The sequence below is a fragment of the Carassius auratus genome, chromosome 34 (assembly GCF_003368295.1).
Source record: "Carassius auratus strain Wakin chromosome 34, ASM336829v1, whole genome shotgun sequence".
Classification (NCBI taxonomy): domain Eukaryota; kingdom Metazoa; phylum Chordata; class Actinopteri; order Cypriniformes; family Cyprinidae; genus Carassius; species Carassius auratus.
Window position 1 is genome coordinate 22,341,046 of NC_039276.1, and position 23,009 is coordinate 22,364,054.

Here is a 23,009-nt window from a genome sequence, read left to right on the forward strand (position 1 = left end):
TTTACTAAAGAAAGTTCTGGGTAATATAAGGTAACTACATTGGTTAAGGGGGTTAGAACCTCTTTATTTCTTGAGTTATTCTGCTGTAATGCACTATAATAAGTACATAACATCCACATGCAGAACAGGACTGTAAAATAAAGGGCTACTATTATTGAAATTAGATACAGTACATTCATTTAAAATATAATTTCTAATGTTTTGTGGTGGTTTTTTTTTTTTGGCTGGGTATTAAACAATATATATTTTTTTAAATAATATATTCTTTCTATGAAGCACAGATTTCCCATGCAGTTAACAAACACTTTCACTGAAGTACTCTGTAAAGTTAATAGTTCCAGAAAGATTCGTATGGAGAAATGTTTTATTGCAGAAATTGAAAGCTGGCAGAAATGAACATAAAGATAACTTACTAACTGTCAACTTTATAATAATAATAATCTCATTAAAAAACAAACAAACAAACAAAAAAAAAAACCTGCAACAACAGCCAGTGTGGTGCAGAACCTTATACTTTAAATCTAATTCAACCTGTTACGGATGAATACAATTCTGAAATGAATGTGTCAGTCAATTCAATATAGAGGTCAAAATAATAATACAAAAAAAAAAAAAAACAGAGGAGCAGGATTTCCAGTCAGTTCCTGAATGTGTGAGGTAGGTAAAGTGTTCAAGACCTCTTTACTTTTCACATCTGGTTGTGGCTATTAGTATCTGTATAATAAATAATTCACTTAAATGTGCGCTGTGTCATTAGCTAAACTGGTGAACGCTGGAAGCGGTTCGACTCCTCTAGGTGAAGCGGTAGTGCAGCGCTTCATCCTGGAAGCTGTGCTCAAGGGTGATGTGTTGAATGACTCCGCCCTCCTGCAGACGTGAGCCGTACACCAGAGCCTCGCCCGGGTCGCTGGCCAACCCCACGCTCTGCAGCCAGCGCACCAGCTCACTGCCCAGAAACGTCTCTCCACACCTGCATAGCAGAGCAAGAGTCACCGACTGCACCCCACCCAAACCAGACAGACAAGGAGACAGAGACAGACAGGCAAGGGTAGCAAGCGGCAGATGGACAGGAAATAACAGAGGATCGGAAAGCCAAGGAGAGGTTTTAAATAAAAAATAAAAAAATCGAAAAGGGTCATGCTTTAAAAAACTAAATAAATTAAGATTCATGCAAATACATTTTAACAAACATGATGTAACATGCAAAATTAGACTATAATTGCAAAAAGACATCAATGCATGCAATTGAATGGTTACATTAAAACAATTGAGTGCAAACAAATGCAGAGACAGCAGTGAAGGTCTCTAACCTTTTCTTGTGAACGATGTCTCTGACGCATTGCTCTTTATGATATGTGAGGAACTGAGTGCAGGTCAGTCTGATCTCCTCAGACACTGCAGAGCCGGTGACCTCCTGACCCCAGCTCTGCCACAGGCTCGCTAACCTTTAGCAACACACAGACCACTCCATTAGTACACTACTTATTTACACGGCATGTACAACACCTGTACATTTTCACATTAAAAGTTTACCAAAAAATGTAAATTAGCTGAAAACCTGCTCACTCTCAGGCCATCCATCAGATTTCTTCATCAGATTTGTGGAAATGTAAGATTGCATCACTTATCAATGGATGCTCTGAGTGAATGGGTGCCGTCAGAATGAGTCACAACAGCTGATAAAAACATCACAATAATCCACAGCACTCCAGTCCATCAGTTAATGTCCAGTGAAGAGAAAAGCTGCTTGTTTGTAAGAAACAAATCCATCAAGACGTTTCTAATTTTATACAGTCACTTCTGGCCAAAATAGGTGACCAGTGAAAAAGTCCTTCTCGTCCTCTCACATCATATCGGTTTAGAGCTGATATGGACTGTTTTTGCTTATAAATGTGATGTTATTATCTGCCGTTTGGACTCTCATTCTGACGGCACCCATTCACTGCAGAGCATCCACTGGTGTGACACTGATGCAATGATACATCTCTCCAAATCTGATGAAAAAACAAACTCATCTACATCTTGGATGGCCTGAGAGGAAGCAATTTTTTTAGCAAAATTTCATTTTTGGTTGAGCTACTTCTGTAAACAGCATCTTTCTTCTTCTTTTTAAATAAACACTCCTTCTCCCTATCCAGACCATTTATTGAAGAAAATCCATGAAAACATAAATAAAAAAGAAAGAACGTTTTTTCAAAAAGCAACTTTAACATTATAATGGCATTAAATGGGTAATTTCACTACAAATGCTACAAGAACGTGGAATAGGGCCCATTCAATTATTTATTCATTTCCCACACCACTTATAAATGTCAATCAAGTTTTTGTGCCAATTTTCTACCCTCTCTCTGACTCTTAAAATTAAACGGGCAGCTGTGCCATCAGGAGTTATGAAAATGCCATATTTGCATGTACAATGAGGGACAGCATTGTGCTGTGGGTTTGCTGTCAAGCTGTTTTTATCTTCTCCATCCTTCAACAACAGCCTTATTTGCAAAGCTGCACTACAGTGTAACAGGATCACGGCGCTATCCTAACTGAAATGTGCTTCTGTTCAGAGAACAGGGATCTTGTTCTATATTTGTTCTATAAAGTGTTTTATATTTCAATATTTCACCAGTTCCCTCAAACTAAACCTAGAACGGTCTAAAAAGAATTGCATCCACTGAATTGTCCCCTCTGCATGCATTCAAATTCATTCATCTGACTGATAGAAGTTGTTTTAAAATGGTTGAAAAAAAAAAAATAGCTTTATCCGCTTAGTCTCAATAAATGATCTTTTTGGAAACGAGAGGAAGTAGTAATAAAAAAAACACAGCATGCTTTCCCAATATCTCAAAAGAAAAAATGTGATACATCATCATATGACCATTTAAATAAAATTCTTACCTCTTTTTGAACGGAGAAATAATTAAATGCTTGTCAAGGCCAAAAAAGGCAAAAGAAATGAGGCCCTACAGTGGAAAAAACAATATATAGATGCATGTTTCAGTAAAATCTGTTACATAGTAAGACTTCAGCACAACACATGTGACACTGGTTTACCTGCCCAAAGTTGGCCACAACACAGAAGAACTGCAGCTCCAGATACAGCTGCCCTGGATCTTTATTAAAGAGCCACCACAGACAGCTGGAGAGATTCTACAACACACACACACACACACTTCACTGAAGAATGACTAGATTCTAACTGTACATAATGGTGAAACTCCACCCACAGATAAGAGTAGTATGCATAATGAAATGAGAAAAAAGAAAAAGCATGCTATCATATACAAAAAAATCTTTTTTTCGTTACAGTATCGGGGCACTTGTATAATTTTTTTAGTGTGTAATTTTAATGTATGAGACTTTAATTCAGAATCATCAGATTCTTGACCATGGTAGGTGTTAATATGAATTGCATGGTGAACGGGTGTACTCACAGCGAGCAGACTGACGGTCAGTAACAGACACATGAGCATGTGTCTCGTCGACTGTATATCTGCGTTTTGTCCATCTGCCACTTTCTGTTCCTCTTCAACCAGCAAACAGCTTGTGGATGTACACTGCTGGCCACACGGACCTAAAACAAGCATATTTCACAATATATTTCAAAGTATCGGTCAACTTTTAGTGATGTTTTATTGATGCAGAAGTCAATAAAGGAATAGTTTTTGTCCCTGATTTCATGTAAAACTCAAATATGTTCAGACAACTTTTCCAAACATATTATACAGTATTGTTCAAAATAATAGCAGTACAATGTGACTAACCAGAATAATCAAGGTTTTTCGTATATTTTTTTATTGCTACGTGGCAAACAAGTTACCAGTAGGTTCAGTAGATTCTCAGAAATGAGACCCAGCATTCATGATATGCACGCTCTTAAGGCTGTGCAATTGGGCAATTAGTTGAATTAGTTGAAAGGGGTGTGTTCAAAAAAATAGCAGTGTGGCATTCAATCACTGAGGTCATCAATTTTGTGAAGAAACAGGTGTGAATCAGGTGGCCCCTATTTAAGGATGAAGCCAACACTTGTTGAACATGCATTTGAAAGCTGAGGAAAATGGGTCGTTCAAGACATTGTTCAGAAGAACAGCGTACTTTGATTAAAAAGTTGATTAGAGAGGGGAAAACCTATAAAGAGGTGCAAAAAATGATAGGCTGTTCAGCTAAAATGATCTCCAATGCCTTAAAATGGAGAGCAAAACCAGAGAGACGTGGAAGAAAACGGAAGACAACCATCAAAATGGATAGAAGAATAACCAGAATGGCAAAGGCTCAGCCAATGATCACCTCCAGGATGATCAAAGACAGTCTGGAGTTACCTGTAAGTACTGTGACAGTTAGAAGACGTCTGTGTGAAGCTAATCTATTTTCAAGAATCCCCCGCAAAGTCCCTCTGTTAAAAAAAAGGCATGTGCAGAAGAGGTTACAATTTGCCAAAGAACACATCAACTGGCCTAAAGAGAAATGGAGGAACATTTTGTGGACTGATGAGAGTAAAATTGTTCTTTTTGGGTCCAAGGGCCACAGGCAGTTTGTGAGACGACCCCCAAACTCTGAATTCAAGCCATAGTACACAGTGAAGACAGTGAAGCATGGAGGTGCAAGCATCATGATATGGGCATGTTTCTCCTACTATGGTGTTGGGCCTATTTATCGCATACCAGGGATCATGGATCAGTTTGCATATGTTAAAATACTTGAAGAGGTCATGTTGCCCTATGCTGAAGAGGACATGCCCTTGAAATGGTTGTTTCAACAAGACAATGACCCAAAACACACTAGTAAACGGGCAAAGTCTTGGTTCCAAACCAACAAAATTAATGTTATGGAGTGGCCAGCCCAATCTCCAGACCTTAATCCAATTGAGAACTTGTGGGGTGATATCAAAAATGCTGTTTCTGAAGCAAAACCAAGAAATGTGAATGAATTGTGGAATGTTGTTAAAGAATCATGGAGTGGAATAACAGCTGAGAGGTGCCACAAGTTGGTTGACTCCATGCCACACAGATGTCAAGCAGTTTTAAAAAACTGTGGTCATACAACTAAATATTAGTTTAGTGATTCACAGGATTGCTAAATCCCAGAAAAAAAAAATGTTTGTACAAAATAGTTTTGAGTTTGTACAGTCAAAGGTAGACACTGCTATTTTTTTGAACACACCCCTTTCAACTAATTGCCCAATTGCACAGCCTTAAGAGCGTGCATATCATGAATGCTGGGTCTTGTTTGTTTTCTGACAATCTACTGAACCTACTGGTAACTTGTTTGCCACGTAGCAATAAAAAATATACTAAAAACCTTGATTATTCTGGTTAGTCACATTGTACTGCTATTATTTTGAACAATACTGTATAATACATCACACATAAAAGTATAGGTGACCATGTCTGAGATGCTCAAAAGACCTTAAATAGGGATGCACGATATTGGACTTTTGCAAGTATCCAATATGCCGATACCGATCTATTTCCTTTTGTTTGCAAGCAACACCAAGTCTCTCCTGTGCAGAAATCATAAGCAAAATATTTTTAATTTTTGTAGTTTTTTTAAAATAATTTATTTGTTTTTACATTACAAAGAAGATGCAGAGTTAACTGTTATTGTCATGAAACGTAGTTTTTAAAAGTATTTCAGGCAAGAATGTAGTTGTTTCAAACTCAAATCTGCTGTTTATTACTAAAAACAGAGCTTATTTGAAAATATGCGTCGCGGGAGCTCCATGCGATCAGCCTCAACTCCGCTAACTCTTCTGACATTTCCCACTGGCTCTGATGTCTCTGTAGTGGATTAACATAAGATATAATTAGTTTCGAGTAAATCTTAACAGGTAATCTTTGGTCTTTGGTATTCTATTAATCTATTAATATGTTAAAATGAAATTAAAAACAGGCAATGTTTGATATAATATTTTGTTTCATTGTTGAATTACGAACTACCGAGGATGCAAGTCTGAAATTTGCATACTTAGTTTTGAGAAACGCAACAGACCTACCTCTCAAGACAATTTGCCTAATCTACTTTAGACCGCGATGGAAACGCAGACAGCTACAGGTCTGGTGGGAAAAAAGTTCCAGGTACTCTCGGTGGAAAAGCGGCTTAAATGTTATTTCTTATAGGCTATTTTACTTCAAATTTAGATAGAAGTAGGCCAACAGCGCCCCTTACAGATTATAACTCCTTACAAAACGGGTGTTAGGACCTGGGGGAGGCTGGCTGTCGCTGCATGTGCTTATGGTTTTGTTTAATCTATCATACACCAAATGCGTCATTCTGTACACACTTTCACAGAATAAATGCAGCGATCCAAAAGAGTGAATCTAATCATCATTCAGACACAACTTTGAGCCACACTGCTGATGTAATCTAATCACTTGAACGCATGCAAGTTAGCGTATTCCTCTTATCAGCAAGACATATCGGCTTAATTTGTCAAATTGTTCAGATGCCGATATTTACATTAAAAGCCATTATCGGCCGATACCGATATCAGACCGATAATCGGATTCAGTGCATTAATCTTAAAAGTATCCAAAAGTGGTTCACATATGAGAAACAGACTATCATCAAGAACGCTTTTCGTTCTTCATTAGCATAACTGATGATATTTACAGATGATATTTCAGACGTGCTAAGGTTCAAAGCTGCAGCGGACTTCACCTCTGCACTTGCTCGCTCAATTTACAGTGTTTAAATCTGTCATCTGAAAATGTACGAAAGGCCAGAAAGAGTTTCTGCTAGTTGTATAAAGGTGAGCAGATCTTGATGAGAAGATTAGACAAAGTGAGAAAACAGGGTTTTCAGATGTAGTGAGCATGTGAACTCCACTGACTTGATATCAATCAGCTAACCACGAAACCAAATCTAGTATTTAAAGTGTTGATATGTGGAGGAACTATTCTACTATGAACAGACTATTACATTTCTCTTTATACAGAACTTCCTTCTGCATACGTCTGCTGTACGATCTGTTGAGCTCCAGCTACAGGAAGCCATCTCTGACCTACAGGAAGTGAAATAAAGAGAGAACCTGTCTGGATGGGTGCTTCCTCTTTGGCACTTGTGATGTCAGGCAGGGACTGCGGAGGGCCACACGCACACTCGCACATCTGACAGTCTGACAAACACACACAAACATCAGTCAAATCCTTCACATAGTCATGCACATGTTTTGTTCTTGCAGGCTGTGAACAGCATACTACTTTTACTAGCTACAATTTTCATTCTCAAAATAGTATGTATTCTGTGCTCACTATGAACATTTTCTCTATTTATGAAATAAGCAGATGAATCTAAACTGTGCTGTTTATAACCAGAGCACAGTGCGTGGATAACTGTATCCCACAATGCAGCACGCCTGACTTCCTTTTCCAATGTGATGACATTCTCTTATCTATCCTTTACTTTAAATATTCATGGAAAATTTAAAATGCTGATTTATATAATTATATTATAATTATGATATATATAATGAGATCACGTCACACATTACTGTTTGAAACATTGTTTCCCACTAAAATACAGTACTACACACAGGGACCATGTAAAACTATATTGCTTTTTTACATAAAAAGTGGGCAGTGTAAAATATATAATATGACATCAACAGCATGCTAGTATGTATTCGAGGGCCAGATTCACAGAATTCATCCGAACTACAATTATCTTATTTTATAGTCTAAAATATTTTCCCCAAAAACATTTTTTTAAAATTGTTCTAAAAGACAAAACATCCTAAAAAGATGGTTCTTAAAAATCATCATAAACAACCTTCGAAAACTTCGAAATTTCCAAATGTAAGGATGATACATGAATTAATTGGGTTGTTTCCAACAACAAATTAACAATATTAATATTACAAGTATTATCATAAAGATCAGTAAGGTTTTCAGTGTTTTTTTTTTAAGTATTTTCTGTTGCTAATCCAGGCTGCATTTATTAGATCTGTAATATTGTGAAATATGAAGCAGCACAAATGTTTTCAACACTTATGATAAATCAGCATATCAGAATTTTTTTTTTTTTGAGAACTGCACATAAGAACATTCTTGCGAGAATTTATCTAAAAAATTCCAAATCTTCAGACTCCCATGATTCCATGTTATGAGAAGAGCATGAGTCGTGCGTGTCATACCGGTGTTGATGCTGCCTACAGCGGAGGGCTGCTCCTCAGAGCTGTGTGTGTGTGTGTCCTCCTCACTGTCAGACGCTGATCCACGTTCAAGGCCGTCGAAGTCTTGTGTTCGTCTGCTGAGCAGAGCGAGAGAGACGCCGCACAGCACGATACTCACAAATAACACCACAGATGTGCACATCACCTGAAACACAAACCACCGGAAACAAAACATTACATGACTACTGACAATAAACACAGTGTGCTTAATCCATTCAGGATGACTTCAGGTCCACTTTACCATATTTGTTTCAGCTTTTAGAAGAACACAAGGTGACCTCAAAACTCTCAGTTTCATCTCAAACGTGCAAATGCATGTAGGGCACATGCTTTTAATAAATGTAAATGTAACTGCATTGTAAGTTGTAAGTAACACACTTCCTGCTAGCAGATGCTTCACTGTGATTTTACACCACTACTAAAGCAGTCAATCCTGAACAGACAGGTCGGATTCGGAAACTGGTAACAGTACAGAGAGATTGAACGAGGGCCTCTGTGACTGTGCGCAGTGTGAAAGGCTGTCTTTCTTCAGCTCTGTACCTGTGTCTTCCCATAGAAGAATGCAGAGTCGATAGTGTCCGGCAGCCGTTCCCCTGTCAGGAGGAGGACACTGACAGCCAGAGCTGGGACGCTGCAGGAGACACAGAGAGAGACAAGCGCAGACATCAGAGCTGATCTAGTTGTCGAACAGAGGTTTGCTTCCAGAAATTCTTCAAATAAAAGTTATTAGGTCAAGATCCATATCATCTCGGTCTAAGGTGAATCACAGAATAAGAAGCACAATGGTGCAAGCCCGTGTACTTAAATCACTGATTAGAAAATATTATATATTTGGTTTCAAGTATTTTGAGACTGTACGGAGACAATTTGTCATTTGCAATGCCTCTTGGGAAAGCAAGGTCTTTATGAGGCTGTTCTCAATCACAACACAACATCAACTTCTCTGACTGGAGTATGACTAATGTAGTTCGACATTATAGTAAAACTGTTCTACTGACGAACAATCTCAGACCTCAAAGTAGGTTTATACTGCAGAACATATGAAGAGTTTATTTGCAAAAACAGATCATGTTTTTATGATGTTATCATGTTAGTTAGCTGTATTTGTTTGAATCTTATTAAAATAATCCCACTGCAGTTTGATTGGAATCAATTGGAATGCACAACATGATTTTTGAAAATTGTCAATTTTTGCAAATTAACTCTTCATATGCAGCATCTTACAGAGTATCAGTGTGATTGTGCCACAGTGTAGATCAGTCGGTGACTGTGTTCAGTGACTGTGTTCAGTGACTGTGTTCAGTGACTGTGTAAAGTGACTGTGTACAGTGACTGTGTAAAGTGACTGTGTAAAGTGACTGTGTTCGGTGACTGTGTTCGGTGACTGTGTTCGGTGACTGTGTTCGGTGAATGTGTTCGGTGAATGTGTTCGGTGAATGTGATCGGTGACTGTGTACAGTGACTGTGATCGGTGAATGTGTTCGGTGAATGTGTTCGGTGACTGTGTTCGGTGACTGTGTACGGTGACTGTGTACGGTGACTGTGTTCGGTGACTGTGTTCGGTGACTGTGTTCGGTGAATGTGTTCGGTGAATGTGTTCGGTGAATGTGTTCGGTGAGTGTGTTCGGTGAGTGTGTTCGGTGAATGTGTTCGGTGAATGTGTTCGGTGAATGTGTTCGGTGACTGTGTACGGTGACTGTGTTCGGTGACTGTGTTCGGTGACTGTGTACGGTGACTGTGTACGGTGACTGTGTACGGTGACTGTGTTCGGTGACTGTGTTCGGTGACTGTGTACGGTGACTGTGTACGGTGACTGTGTACGGTGACTGTGTTCGGTGAGTGTGTTCGGTGAGTGTGTTCGGTGAGTGTGTTCGGTGAGTGTGTTCGGTGAGTGTGTTCGGTGAGTGTGTTCGGTGAGTGTGTTCGATGAGTGTGTTCGGTGACTGTGTTCGGTGACTGTGTTCGGTGACTGTGTTCGGTGAGTGTGTTCGATGAGTGTGTTCGGTGACTGTGTTCGGTGACTGTGTTCGGTGACTGTGTTCGGTGACTGTGTTCGGTGACTGTGTTCGGTGAGTGTGTTCGGTGACTGTGTTCGGTGACTGTGTTCGGTGACTGTGTTCGGTGACTGTGTTCGGTGACTGTGTTCGGTGACTGTGTACGGTGACTGACTGTGTACGGTGACTGACTGTGTACGGTGACTGACTGTGTACGGTGACTGACTGTGTTCGGTGACTGTGTTCGGTGACTGTGTTCGGTGAGTGTGTTCGGTGAGTGTGATCGGTGAGTGTGATCGGTGAATGTGTTCGGTGAATGTGTTCGGTGACTGTGTTCGGTGAGTGTGTTCGGTGAGTGTGTTCGGTGACTGTGTTCGGTGACTGTGTTCGGTGACTGTGTTCGGTGACTGTGTTCGGTGACTGTGTTCGGTGACTGTGTTCGGTGACTGTGTTCGGTGACTGTGTTCGGTGAGTGTGTTCGGTGACTGTGTTCGGTGACTGTGTTCGGTGACTGTGTTCGGTGACTGTGTTCGGTGACTGTGTTCGGTGACTGTGTTCGGTGACTGTGTTCGGTGACTGTGTTCGGTGAGTGTGTTCGGTGAGTGTGATCGGTGAATGTGATCGGTGACTGTTCGGTGAGTGTGTTCGGTGAGTGTGTTCGGTGAGTGTGTTCGGTGAGTGTGTTCGGTGAATGTGTTCGGTGAATGTGTTCAGTGAATGTGTTCAGTGAATGTGATCAGTGACTGTGTACAGTGAATGTGTACAGTGAATGTGTTCAGTGAATGTGTTCAGTGAATGTGTTCAGTGAATGTGTTCAGTGAGTGTGTTCGGTGAGTGTGTTCGGTGAATGTGTTCAGTGAATGTGATCGGTGACTGTGTTCGGTGACTGTGTTCGGTGAGTGTGTTCAGTGAGTGTGTTCGGTGAGTGTGTTCGGTGAATGTGTTCAGTGAATGTGTTCAGTGAATGTGATCAGTGAATGTGATCAGTGAATGTGATCAGTGAATGTGATCAGTGAATGTGATCAGTGAATGTGATCAGTTACTGTGTTCAGTGAGTGTGTTCGGTGAGTGTGTTCGGTGAATGTGTACAGTGAATGTGTTCAGTGAATATGCCACTCACCCCCAGCCAGTGATCACAGTGAGCCCCGGCCTGAAGGACACTTCCTCGCCCCTCATGAGGAGCAGAGACAGAGCGATCAGACCTTCACAACACAACCAACAACATCATTCAAACACTTGAAACCTAAACGTCTGTCACTTTATATACAGATTTTTTTTTATTCAGTAGTAAACCATAATTCTGGATAAGAAATGTTCAGTTGCTATAATTACAGTATATTTCTTCAAATCTACAACAGAAGTTGCATTGTAAACCCACACCTGATTAAACTAAACCAGCTTGCTTTCAATTTTGCATATGCAATGTTTTTTTAATACATATTATATACGTATACAACTTAGGGGACTGTAAAAATGATAAAAGTTTGAAGTTCATATGAAGGAATTAATTTAATTAATTATTTTTTTCATTCAGATTTTTTGTTTAATATTTGCTAAAACAGTACTGATATATCCATGTTCAGCAGTTCATGCATGCTTGAGAGGTAAACAGTGTGCCAGGGTTTTGTTTTGCTCTTATTCTCTGAATTGTAATGGTTTTGTGTGCACCAGGTAGTGTTTAATGGTTTTGCAACAGGTGATTTCTCAACCTGGAGTGACTCACCGGGCCAAACATATGTGCTGTAGAGAGAGCCGTACAGTAGAGTAAAGGTCAACACCTGACCCAGGAAGTTATCCTGCTCTGCCAGGAAGTTCCACGCTATCATGCCAACACAGGCTAATAACTACAAACACAGGACAGTATTTGTCTGGGCACTTTGACTGCACTTTCATGTTCAGAAACATATTTATGGTATTAATGGAAAAGTACGGTGTATCTGAAACCCGAAAACTACCTGCGCCATAAAGAGGTTGATGGTGAAAATGTGAGGAATCCTGTGAAACTTTCTGCTAAGCAGCATGACTGTGACACTCCAGACCTGCAGGGACAGAAAGAGCATGAACATCAACAGAGCATTGCAGAGAAGTGAGAGCCTGAATACTCTCAGCACAACATGTGAACATACACCTACAGTAACAACCTGATTCAACCGGTTCAGAGGCTGTATATGCATGTTTAATGCTATATATAATCTTGAACCAAACTTCAGATTCTAGTTTTTTTTCTTTCAAGCTAAACGCAAAGAGGAAGGAAGTGTCAACAGCTGCATCTGACAACAGCATGACAGTCTGAGATTGGCTCACATCTACACTAGACACGCAAGCACAGGACCTGCTTGAACACCGCGGTGAAGTGCTTGAATTTCAATGGTCATAACAACTTAAGATCTTATAATGACAATGTTTTATGACATGTGATGACATGTATGATCATGCAAACACTAACGGCTCTTCTTCTTAACTTTTCTTCTGCCCTCTAATTTCACTTTGCATGTAAACACTTTTACTGGGTTTGTTTATTCAGTGTGTGCATGTTTTGAGATCTGTTGTTGTCTGTGTTTTGATGTCAAAACCAAAGAAAAATATATTGTCAGTTTTTATAACGAGTTGATTTTTGCAGCGTTTTGTTGTATACAGTAGCTGAAATAACTCAATTTCAGTTTTGATTTATCAGATTTTCCTAGATAATCTTGATATGACTCTGAAATTATATAAAAGGACATTTAAGACAAGAAAAAGTATTTTTAAAATGCCCAAGAATTTACTTTTCGTATTCATTTTAGTATCATATTTTTGAAAAACATTTATGCCTTTTTCAACAAAAGTTCAAATTCAACAACTCCATTTGTAATGTGTTATAACCAAGTAACAATATATATATTTATTATTATTATTATTATTATTATTATTATTATTATTATTATTATTATTATTATTATTATTATTTTAACTTCACATTAGTGCATCACTTATTTATTATTGTTGTTTATTATCTATTAAAAAAGCTTTTAAATATTTTCAAAATAATTTTCAAATATCAATTTTTTTTTTATAATTATTAATTTTAATAATTGTGTCACATGACATTTTACAGCTCAAACAAATTTAAAATGGTAAAAAGTTTATTACAAAATTATTTTAACGATTTTTCTTTATTATGATACCAGGATAGTCGTATTGTACTACGTTACCCTCCAACAATTTACAATTTATTTGAATTCAGAAATTGCTGAGGTGACTGAATATATTACTAGAGCTTATACGTTAAATGTTTTAATAAATGAATCATGCATTTTGAATACAATTATAGACCCAGTACACAATATCATCAAATATATTACACCAAAAACAAAGTAATTTTCCATCATAACAGATTTCCCACAGCACGTCCACAATGAAATCATTCCTGGTTTCCATGGATTTACCTTCATCCCATAATAATCACCTGCATGAGAGCAGAAGTAACACAAACAGGTGCTCTCCCCACCGGCATGAGGCCGACAGCAATATTACCACACTGTAAGCCTTTCTGTCTTTAACAGGAAGCAAAACCAGACTGAATTGGACGGAGAGAAAGAGAAAGGAAAGCGTGTCGACACTTACCAATGCAAAGAGGCTGATAATGCTGATGTTGAAGCTGACGTGCTGCAGCGCTGATGCTAGTGGATCTGAGTCCATCCACGGGATGGTCAACAGCCAGGCCGACACATACATGATGGGAGCAGACAGAAACGTGCTGATCACCATCCCTGAGGTCACCTGGACGGGACAAATGTTTCATAGAGAAGGTGATCACCACCAAAAAAAACCTAAACATTTTATATGGAGGTACTTTGATAAAATGCATGAGTCAATTAAATAAGGTTCAAATGAAGTTAAGCATGCCATGGGAATGGTGTCAGGTAAAATAAATAGTGTAAATGTAGAATATAATTTGTAATATGCAGATATTTGCAACCTTAGCTGAAAAAAATCTAATTCATTTTAAAATGTTAGCTCAAAAAAGTTAATTTTTCTAATGTTTAAGTCTCTTATCTTCACCAGGGCTGCATGTTTTTAATTAAAAAAAATACAGTGATCATTTGAAAAGTTATTACAATGTAAAATAAACTTTTTCCCTTTGGATACATGTTAAACTGTAATTTATTCCTGTGATCAAAGCTGAATTTTCAGCATCATTACTCCAGTCTTCAGAAAGCATGCTGATGTGCTGCTCAAATACTTTCGTTAGTTTTTTTCTAAATAATTGAAGAACTAATTTTGACTGAATCTACACAAAGATCGTACCACTTCCAGCTCCATGTTGTATTGTGATGCATATATGGCCACACTCGGGGCCGTGGGGAAGACTCCATACAGGAAGGCATAGTTTGACAGACTGGTGTGGTTCAGCGAGCTCCTGTTTCCACGGTCCAAGACCTCAACCATCCCTCTACAGATCAGAGGCATCACCAGCCTAAAGACATCAGGGGGAACAGAGGGAGCGCTTCAGATTACAGGAACCGTTTTTAGCCCTGTCAACATTATTATTCATCTTACTCAACAATACGAGTAAGAACGGAAAAAGAGTTTGGGAGTAAACTACACACACAGGTCAAGCAGTGTTTTTTCCTTCTAACGAAGCGTGTGCGTTTAAAGCACATGGATGAACTCTGCAAAGTTTAACGGGAAGCCGCTACCTGCATATTTACAGATTCAAACAAGTCCAGGGCATGAATACTAAATTAGTTTTCCCACCTTAGAAAAACACGCAGAGATCAGAGTGAGTGGCTTGAAGACTCTGGCTGGAAATAAACGCACTTCGAATACTCTCCAAATAGTTCATTAGAAAACTGGCTCTGCTCCTCCACGAAGCTATCATATGATTTCTTCATTTTAATGGTGCTTTTTTGGTTCATTTAGGAGCTTAAAGAGAGAGTTTCATCATTGTTTACCCTCAAGTTTTTCCAAACCAGCATGAGTTTCTTTTTTGAATAAAAAATACTTTGAAAGTCAATGGCTACCGGCAACTGTTGGGTAACATGCATTTGTGTTCGAAAGAAGACCGAAATTCATACAGTTTTGGAATGACTTGAGAGTGACTGCACAATGTTAAAAATTTTTTGGGTGAACTGTACCTTTAACAGTTTGAAAGGAAAAGAGCAGTGTGGACATTCTGCTAAGCTTCACATTTTGTGTTTCAAAGAAGAGAGCGACAAATGATGAATGATGAATGAATATTTATCTTTCACTATGAACAATGTACATGGAGACTTACAGTTTTGCCGTGATGAGGAGAATAAGTGCCACCACGGTGGAGCGGGTCAGCTTTTTCAGCTGCCCCACCATGGTCAGACCCAGATAAAACAGCGCTGCTCCTCCGAATGAGTTCGCCAGGCCATCTACAAACTCCTCCATGAAGGCCGGGATCTTCTGGCCCAGCAGGAAGTGAGAAACAAGCCCGATCACCACCATGAAGACAATAGGGTTCTTGACCACCTGAAGGAGCACCAAACCCAGCACCTTCAGCTTCCTCTGCGGCTGAGGTTCCCCTGTCCTCCGCCTCTGCACCTCACAGAGAGCAAAGCCTAGCGGGTTCAGGACCATGAGGGAGACGGGGGCCACCAGGTAGATGTACTGCAGATACTCAGGATGAGTGTTTCGGTACAGAGCTTCAACTGTGGAGGAGGCACAGACCGCTGGCATTAGATAAACCAGAAGAACCCATTAGAACCCAAACCCTTACGGCTTTCTTTCGTCACAAGAGGAGACGTTGAGCACAATGTCCAAGGTGTTCGTTTTTATTAACCGTAAACTTAAGAAAACACCAAACAGCATTGGTTTGTGTTTTAAAACCATGGTGGAGTTTGCACAAATGCTTGGCGAGCAGCTTGGACATTCTTCTGGGAAACTTCTTGTGTGATAGAAAGAGGATATAATGGGTTTGGAACAGCATACGGCAAATTCATGTTTCAGTTCGACTTTTTGTTTATGCAATTTCTGGGTCAAAGGTTAATGGAACACCATTGGGGCGTACACTGTCATCCAATACTATATGTTTAAAGGCCCATACACAACAATGATGATTACTATAGCTATACACTTGCATTAATCATTCAAATTCAATGAGAACAGAGAAGTCCTCACCACTTCTACAATGATAATGCCACAGAGGAACAATATAAATGGAATCACTATCAGAACCTTTTTTTTTTTTCAGTGACAGCCAATCAGAATCTACTTGACGACAGAACTGCCGCACATGCTGATAAACAGACTGTTATTAGTGGGTGTGGATGTTAATAGTCATTGATAAAGACACCATTGTTCAATATGTGAATCATATCAGTACTATGTGCCAAGCCCTTGGAAATGCATTCGATGAGCCACGAACTAAACGAACAGGCTGCACAGCATAAGGATTGTGCTACCTACAAACTCATCATGCATGCAGGGAACTTTTAGTATATGAAAGTGAAAGAACACGCATGCATACAGATTTTGTGAAGATCAAGTTTTTCATGATTAGTGAGTTTCCTCACGGTAAAAGACACATGCTTTAGCCTTTTACTTTATATGAGGTCTTTCCTCTTTTCCACTCACCTATGGGAAACCCCAGAGCGAAGTCATTGCTCTGTGTGGCAAATATGGAGAAGAGGCCAGCTTTGGAGAAACGGCTCTCTCTGTCCGCCACCAGAAGTGTGAGGACACACACAAAGAAGAACACGGCCACTTTAGCCACCAGGACGCTGAAGAAAAACGGCCAGATGACGTTGCCAAAGTCCAGCAGCACCATGTTTTTGAAGAGCAGGGCTGGGAGCGCAAACTTGGACACGAAGCTGCCCAGTCCTTTAGCTTGCGTAGCTGGGATGATGTTTGTGCGGCCTGCGATGTATCCGCAGAGAATGATCCCGAAACACTCGAGCAGGGCTGGAAGGAGCTTGTCGATGGACATGCAGGGGGGGACGGAGGGGGGGTCCGATCCATCGCTGCCGCTGAAGATGGAGACATTGACCGACAGACCGTCCATCTTCAGGCTGACCACAGGCCCCTCAAAACACTCGGACACTAAAGAACAAAACCTCCATTCATATGTGTGGCTTTTTATTGGAACACAAAACATCATAGTCTAGTAAACATGTAAATGTGTTTCTAACTAACCGTTTTGCAGCACAATGACTATGTGAATATATAGAGATAGTCAAATCATATCATATTACTGTACATGAGCCATAAAAGCCTCGTGTTTAAACTATAGTACAAAGCATAAAAGACTAAAGCAAACTCTTTTAGATTGCATGCATGTGTACATTATGTACATGCATATGTTTCTGTTTTTTCTTTTTCCTCTTGACTACTGTTTACAGTACGCCGGACTTCACATGCTTAAAACGGTATTATGATGTTTCTTAATATATATGCAAATATACAGGCACATGGGGATATGTTTTTAGTCAAAACCTAGACAGACACAGTGAACGCATCAGATGGTAAAACTGAATGAGTACCATATTTGCTCCAAGGTGCCACTAATATTAGGGTCCTGCCATCGTCGTACTTAATATCCGCTTGTGCTTCTCTCTCAGTAGTAAAGTTAGTCAGGACAGCGTTTCCCCAAAGCATCGTACTGGCCTCTACGAGAAACTAATCTCAGGAAGCCTCTGAGAAACACAGCCCTGAACACACCTGAGTGTGTGTGCGTGTGTGTGTGTGTGTGTCTAACAGTAGAGTGTTGTTGACAGACTCACCTGTAAAGCCGTTCTAGTGTGTGAGAAACACGCATACTGTCTCATCCAGAAGACTGTGAGCTCTTCCGTGTCGACTCTGCTGCTCTCAGTGCTGTGAGCTTGTCTTGTTATCTCAGACTCGGTAGTGTGTGTGTCACACACCGCTACTGTACAGTAAAGTATCCCGTCATTGCACAACAACTTCAGCTCGCCAATAGAAAACAGCACGACTGTGCGCATGCGCACAAGAGCCCGGAGTCCTTTTCACGTGGTGCTTTGCATTAACCCAAAACAGACTTGATAGTAACAACTCTTTTTAATAAAAAACAGTTATGAAATCTGTCCATTATATGGGAATTGTAGTAACATTATAACATTAAAGAGTATCCATTCTGAAAAACTTAACGATGCAATTCATACAGCTTACAAAATACGTTCTCGTAATGACCGATAGATTGCAGCATTTCTCCAAACAAAGGATTATCAAGCGTACTGCTGATTTGGTTTGGTTTGATTTGATTTGTTGACTACTTTGTTTGGGCCATTTGGGCAGTTTCTGTGTAAGAAAAGTGAATGCAGACTCTTATTAAATAGCTTAAAAAAACGTCCACGAATGTAAAAGAACAACTTTTAGAACAGCTATTGCTTACACATTACATAAACACTCACTGATTTCACTAATTTGACTCTTAATTGTCCAGCTCACAGTAAAATTAAAATGTTAAGTTTTAGTAAAAAGTAAGCTAAAGTTCAGGTAAATGTAAATATCCTGACTAGTCAAATTAGAATATATGCTATGACTCTGAAACAATTTACATATGCAAAAACTAATGTATTGTGGTTTTTATCTCAACATGCTTGTTATGATGCAGAAATCTCAAATTTAATAATGAAAAGGCAGGCATAATATCATAATAATAATATAATATAATATACAGGCAGTGATGCATGTACATCAACAAAAATCTACTGTCTGAACAATATACGTATGATTTATTCTTAATCATAATAGTATATTATAGCTCTGCTTGACACATTGACGGAGGTCCCTGCTCTATCATTTAAGGGGTCCTTGTCCTAAAAACATTGAAAACCCTTGGTACACTTTCTTGATTTTAACATCTCACATTTAACATTTAACTGTAATACATTATAAATTATATTATATGCATGCATATGTCTGTGTCATAATTTGCATTATAGGGTAATGTGTAAAATAGCATCTGTGTAAATGTGTAAAAGATTAAAACAAACTTTCTCAGATGATGACAGGTTGCACTTTAATAGTTTTGGACATACATTTTTACTATTTTTACTTAAAATTCTTCCCAAAAGATTAAAATGCACGCAAAAGTGATTTAAAAAAGTACTAAAAATACTAAATAAAAAGTTAAAGTTAAAAAGTTAAAAACATTCATATTTTCACAAATGAGTTACTGAATAATGTCAAAAGCGTTTCATCTGGGAATTGGTGGCAAGGGTGGCGCTCCTCTGTCTCTCATTCCTGAAAAACAAATACAAATAGACACATTCTGTACTGATCAAACCTTTATGACATTTTGAAATGCTGAAATATTGCATAAAAATATGCAAATCTAGTCAAGTTTACATGTAAAAGCAGAAAAACTAAAGTCCACTGTGAGTGGACAGCATGAACAATAACACACAATTCTGCACGAAATGCTGCAGTGCTCACCTTTGCCGCCAGATTTGCTGGGATAAGACTTGGAGAAGGACACGTACGGCTCTGGTGGAGGTAATTCAATCAGAGGATGGAAGGAAAATCTCATCCCCCACTCATCTAAAGGAAAAGAAATACAAGAGAATATGTGCAGCCAAACCGAGTCAATCAAGAACAGTTATCAAACACTCATATCATAGCCACATTGAGTCAATATTAATATCGACGTCATTCTGTGTCTGCTATCCACTGACTTTAAAGGAATCGTTCACCCAAAATAACAATTCTGTCTTCATTTACTCACCCACACATCATTCCAATCCTTACTTTCTTTCTTCTGCACAAATCTAAATGTTTCAGTACCCACTGACTTCCATTGTATTTTTTGTCCATACAATGAATGGGCACCAAAACTGTTTGATTACCAACACCGGCATTTTCAAAATATCATTTTTTTTTACATTTCACAGAAAAAAAAAGAAAGTTTGGAACCACTTGCATGTGAGTAAATGATGACAGAAGTGCCATTTTTGGGTGAACTATACCTTTAAGTAAAATCTTGTTGAACTGCCCCAACACTATGTTTTCTTCTGTCCTAGAAAACCTACTTCATTTGCAACTCTGTTTATTGGTGATAGTGGTGAAGAAATGCCTCTCTTTGACTTTAAACCAAGTGGCTTCTGTATTATTGACCTATAGGAGGAGAGAGCTAAGGAGAGAGAGAGAGAGAGAGAGTGTGTGTGTGTGTGTGTGTGTGTGTGTGTCAGTCATACCTGTGGCAGGTGCTGGAGGGCACTGGAAGCCATTGATAGTGTCGGGGGGTGGTGGGGGGAAGCTGGGCTCTCTGGACGGCTCTGGGGGAAGAGAGGGTCTGCCTGATCCACCGGGACGATTGGGAGGAGGTAAGGGGGGAGACACTCCTCTGCCTGCTCCTCCAGTGGGTGGAGGTGGGAGAGGTCCTGGAGGGGAGGTCCAGTCAGATAATGAGGAGTCCACATAATAACAAAACAATTTCTCATTCCTAAACCTCAGAACAGTCTTTTGAACCAAGTGTCTGCAGGTTAATGCATGTTTCAGTCAACTGGAAAACTGGGAACATTTTAAAATAGTTAATTAAATATATAATTAAAAGCATTTATTATAGCATAATTGTTACTATTACTACCCTGTAAAAAGTGGTAACCTTCAATTATTATTTTGTAGAGCTATTTCTACTCGATTTAACCTGTGAAAATAGTTGTATGTGTATAAATCCATGCATTTTGGTTGATTCAATGATGATAAATATAATTTTTTGATCAAATCAGTTCATTTAGATCTTAAAATTTTTAGGTGCAGTGGAATTCCTACTTTGTGGTCAGTAAAAGGGGAGACAATACATATTTTACAATATTACTGATTTTTCTGTATTTCTTATCAAATATTTGCAGACTTGGTGAGCATAAGAGTCAAAAACATGAAAAAAGACAAAAATAACCCCAACCCAAAAACCTTTGACCGGTAGTGTATTTTGCATTTTTATAAATACAAATGTATAAACTATAGCAAATCTCACCTGCTTGACTCTTAATATTGTCACAAAATGTAACTAAATTATCACTCAACTCTTATATTATATATCAAACTTTATCTACAGACATACAGTAAAGTGACAAATATAGTAAATCTCAAATGCTTCATTTTTTATCTAATAAATGCATCTACTGTATAAGGTATGAAGATACTAAGATATTTTAAACATTAACATCATGATTTTCTTTAAAGCTGCTTTAGAACCATGTGTACTGAAAACAGGAATGTCCTTCCTCATACCTGAGCGTATGGATGGGCTCCTTCCTGATGGAGGCGGCCTCTCGGTGGGTGGAGGTGGCAGTGGGCTGGAGCGTCCAGTCGGCGGTGGAGGAGGAAGGCTGTTTCTCGAAGGGCCTCTAGTGTACGGATCGTCCCGTGGGGATGGTGGGATGGGTGGGAGCCCTCCTCCTCTTCCTGGAGGTAAGGATGGAGGTGGATTGCTCATAGGCCTCTGAGAGCTTAATGGTTTACTCTCAGTTGAAGGTGGTGGTGGTGGTAATGGTCCATCTCGAGAAAATGATGCTCTGCTTCCTCCGGTGGGTGGTGGAGGGGGCGGGAAGTCATCTGAGGGCCTGCTAGGCATTGTGGGTAATGGGGGCCGGGTGCTTGCGGCCATTGGGGGTGGAGGGAAGGAAGACTGGGAGTCCCTCTGGGGACGAGGAATGCTTGGACGTCTGCCCGGCTGGTTCGGGGCTGGAACAGAAGGTGAGGAGCTGGACGGTCGAGCTCCAGGCAGAGGTGGAGGGCCGCTAGGAGAGCTGCTCTGGGGTGAGCGTGACGAATGTGGGACAGGTGGGGGTCCGGCCCTCCCTGGAGAAGGTCGTCCGGCGGTAGGGAGCGGGGGTCTGCTTCCTGCTGGGCTGCTGGGTGCCGGGAATCTCCCCGCTGAAGGCATCGGTGGTCTGACTGCTTTAGCGGCACAAAATAAAAAAGAACTTGAAGAAAAGTTTTAAGTATACAGCACATTTAAATTTTTGTCACAATTCAAACAACATAAGGATTCTATTTGGATTAGGAATATTATTATAGGATTTGGAATATTATATTATTATTATTATTGTATTACATATAATATACTATATATGTACAGTATATATTATATATATTACTATAGTACAGTAAAGTTCAGTGGAGTATAGTGTAGTATAGTCTGATTTTTATTTGAATGAAATATAAATTGGATATGAAGTGTCATAACATTATATATGTATAGTTTAATTAAACAGTATAGTATAGTATAGTATAGTATAGTGTAGTGTAGTGTAGTATAGACATTTTGATTTAAATTTGCATCATAATGCAAATATGATTAAATGAAATAGGATTTAATTATAAATACAATTAGTGTATAGTATAGTATAGTATAGTATAGTAACAGGATAAAAAAGTATGAATTCAATCAGAATTATCCAGTGTATATATAGATATATTTAGTGTATATCTAGTATAATATAGCATTATCATAATTAATTGAATACAATTTTTGACACAATTCAAAAATAATAGGATTACTATAAATAGCATTAGTAGTATTTTTTTTCTTTTTTGTTTTAGTTCAACCCTTTATGTAAGTATTGTGCGGTAATAAATAATCATAAATTAATTTTAGATGATTACCAGTGTTGTCTCTGTTTCCTGATGATCTCAGTCTTGGCATTCCTCCCTGAAACAGTCCACCCATTCCACCTGGAGCTCCGCCCCCAAACCCTCCTCCTCCTCCTCCCCCTCCCCCTCCTCCGCTGCCTCCTTTGGGTTCTGCGTAAATAAAAATACTATCATAAGATATTATAATTATAAGAATGAATTATTCAAAAGGTGAACTCACTATCCAGAATTGGGACGCTGCGATCATTGGTGACGGTTTTCTTCAGTCGAGCTCCTTTGCTGATATCTGA

General features: G+C 39.2%; 2 protein-coding genes across 4 annotated transcripts in view; both read right to left on the reverse strand.

Annotated features, from left to right (window-relative positions):
• Positions 1–350: 350 nt before the first annotated feature.
• On the reverse strand, positions 351–18,075 carry gpr155a (G protein-coupled receptor 155a). The gene is made up of 16 exons (XM_026218660.1): positions 17,883–18,075; positions 16,738–17,202; positions 15,413–15,812; positions 14,443–14,611; positions 13,759–13,914; positions 12,111–12,194; positions 11,879–11,999; positions 11,276–11,357; positions 8,702–8,792; positions 8,123–8,306; positions 7,019–7,105; positions 3,426–3,565; positions 3,046–3,141; positions 2,890–2,954; positions 1,311–1,445; positions 351–970 (listed from the first exon to the last, which is right to left on the reverse strand). The coding sequence occupies exons 2-16, from the start codon at positions 17,162–17,164 to the stop codon at positions 793–795; spliced, it is 2,415 nt and encodes an 804-aa protein (XP_026074445.1). The 5' UTR covers positions 17,165–17,202; positions 17,883–18,075; the 3' UTR covers positions 351–792.
• Positions 18,076–19,122: 1,047 nt separating this feature from the next.
• Positions 19,123–23,009, reverse strand: part of wipf1a (WAS/WASL interacting protein family, member 1a) — an 8,734-nt gene continuing 4,847 nt past the window's right edge. The window contains exons 3-8 of one of the 3 annotated variants that reach the window (XM_026218665.1): positions 22,940–23,009; positions 22,732–22,869; positions 21,355–22,020; positions 20,316–20,501; positions 19,558–19,662; positions 19,123–19,365 (exon numbers count right to left, since the gene is read on the reverse strand). The exon at positions 22,940–23,009 is cut by the window's right edge and continues 60 nt beyond it. In XM_026218665.1, coding sequence (XP_026074450.1) covers positions 19,319–19,365; positions 19,558–19,662; positions 20,316–20,501; positions 21,355–22,020; positions 22,732–22,869; positions 22,940–23,009 — 1,212 coding nt within the window. In that variant the 3' untranslated portion in view covers positions 19,123–19,318. Of the gene's footprint in view, positions 19,366–19,557; positions 19,663–20,315; positions 20,502–21,354; positions 22,024–22,731; positions 22,887–22,939 lie in introns of all 3 variants that reach the window. The other 2 variants (XM_026218664.1, XM_026218666.1) reach the window with 2 other exon arrangements.

Coding starts and splice junctions, on each gene's coding strand:
- gpr155a (XM_026218660.1), bottom strand. CDS start 17,164: ATGGACGGTCTGTCGGTCAATGTCTCCATCTTCAGCGGCAGCGATGGA. Junction 8,793..11,275: donor ACTGTGATCACTGGCTGGGG/GTGAGTGGCATA, acceptor TGTCTCCTGCAG/CGTCCCAGCTCTGGCTGTCA. Junction 971..1,310: donor GACATCGTTCACAAGAAAAG/GTTAGAGACCTT, acceptor TCTGCTATGCAG/GTGTGGAGAGACGTTTCTGG.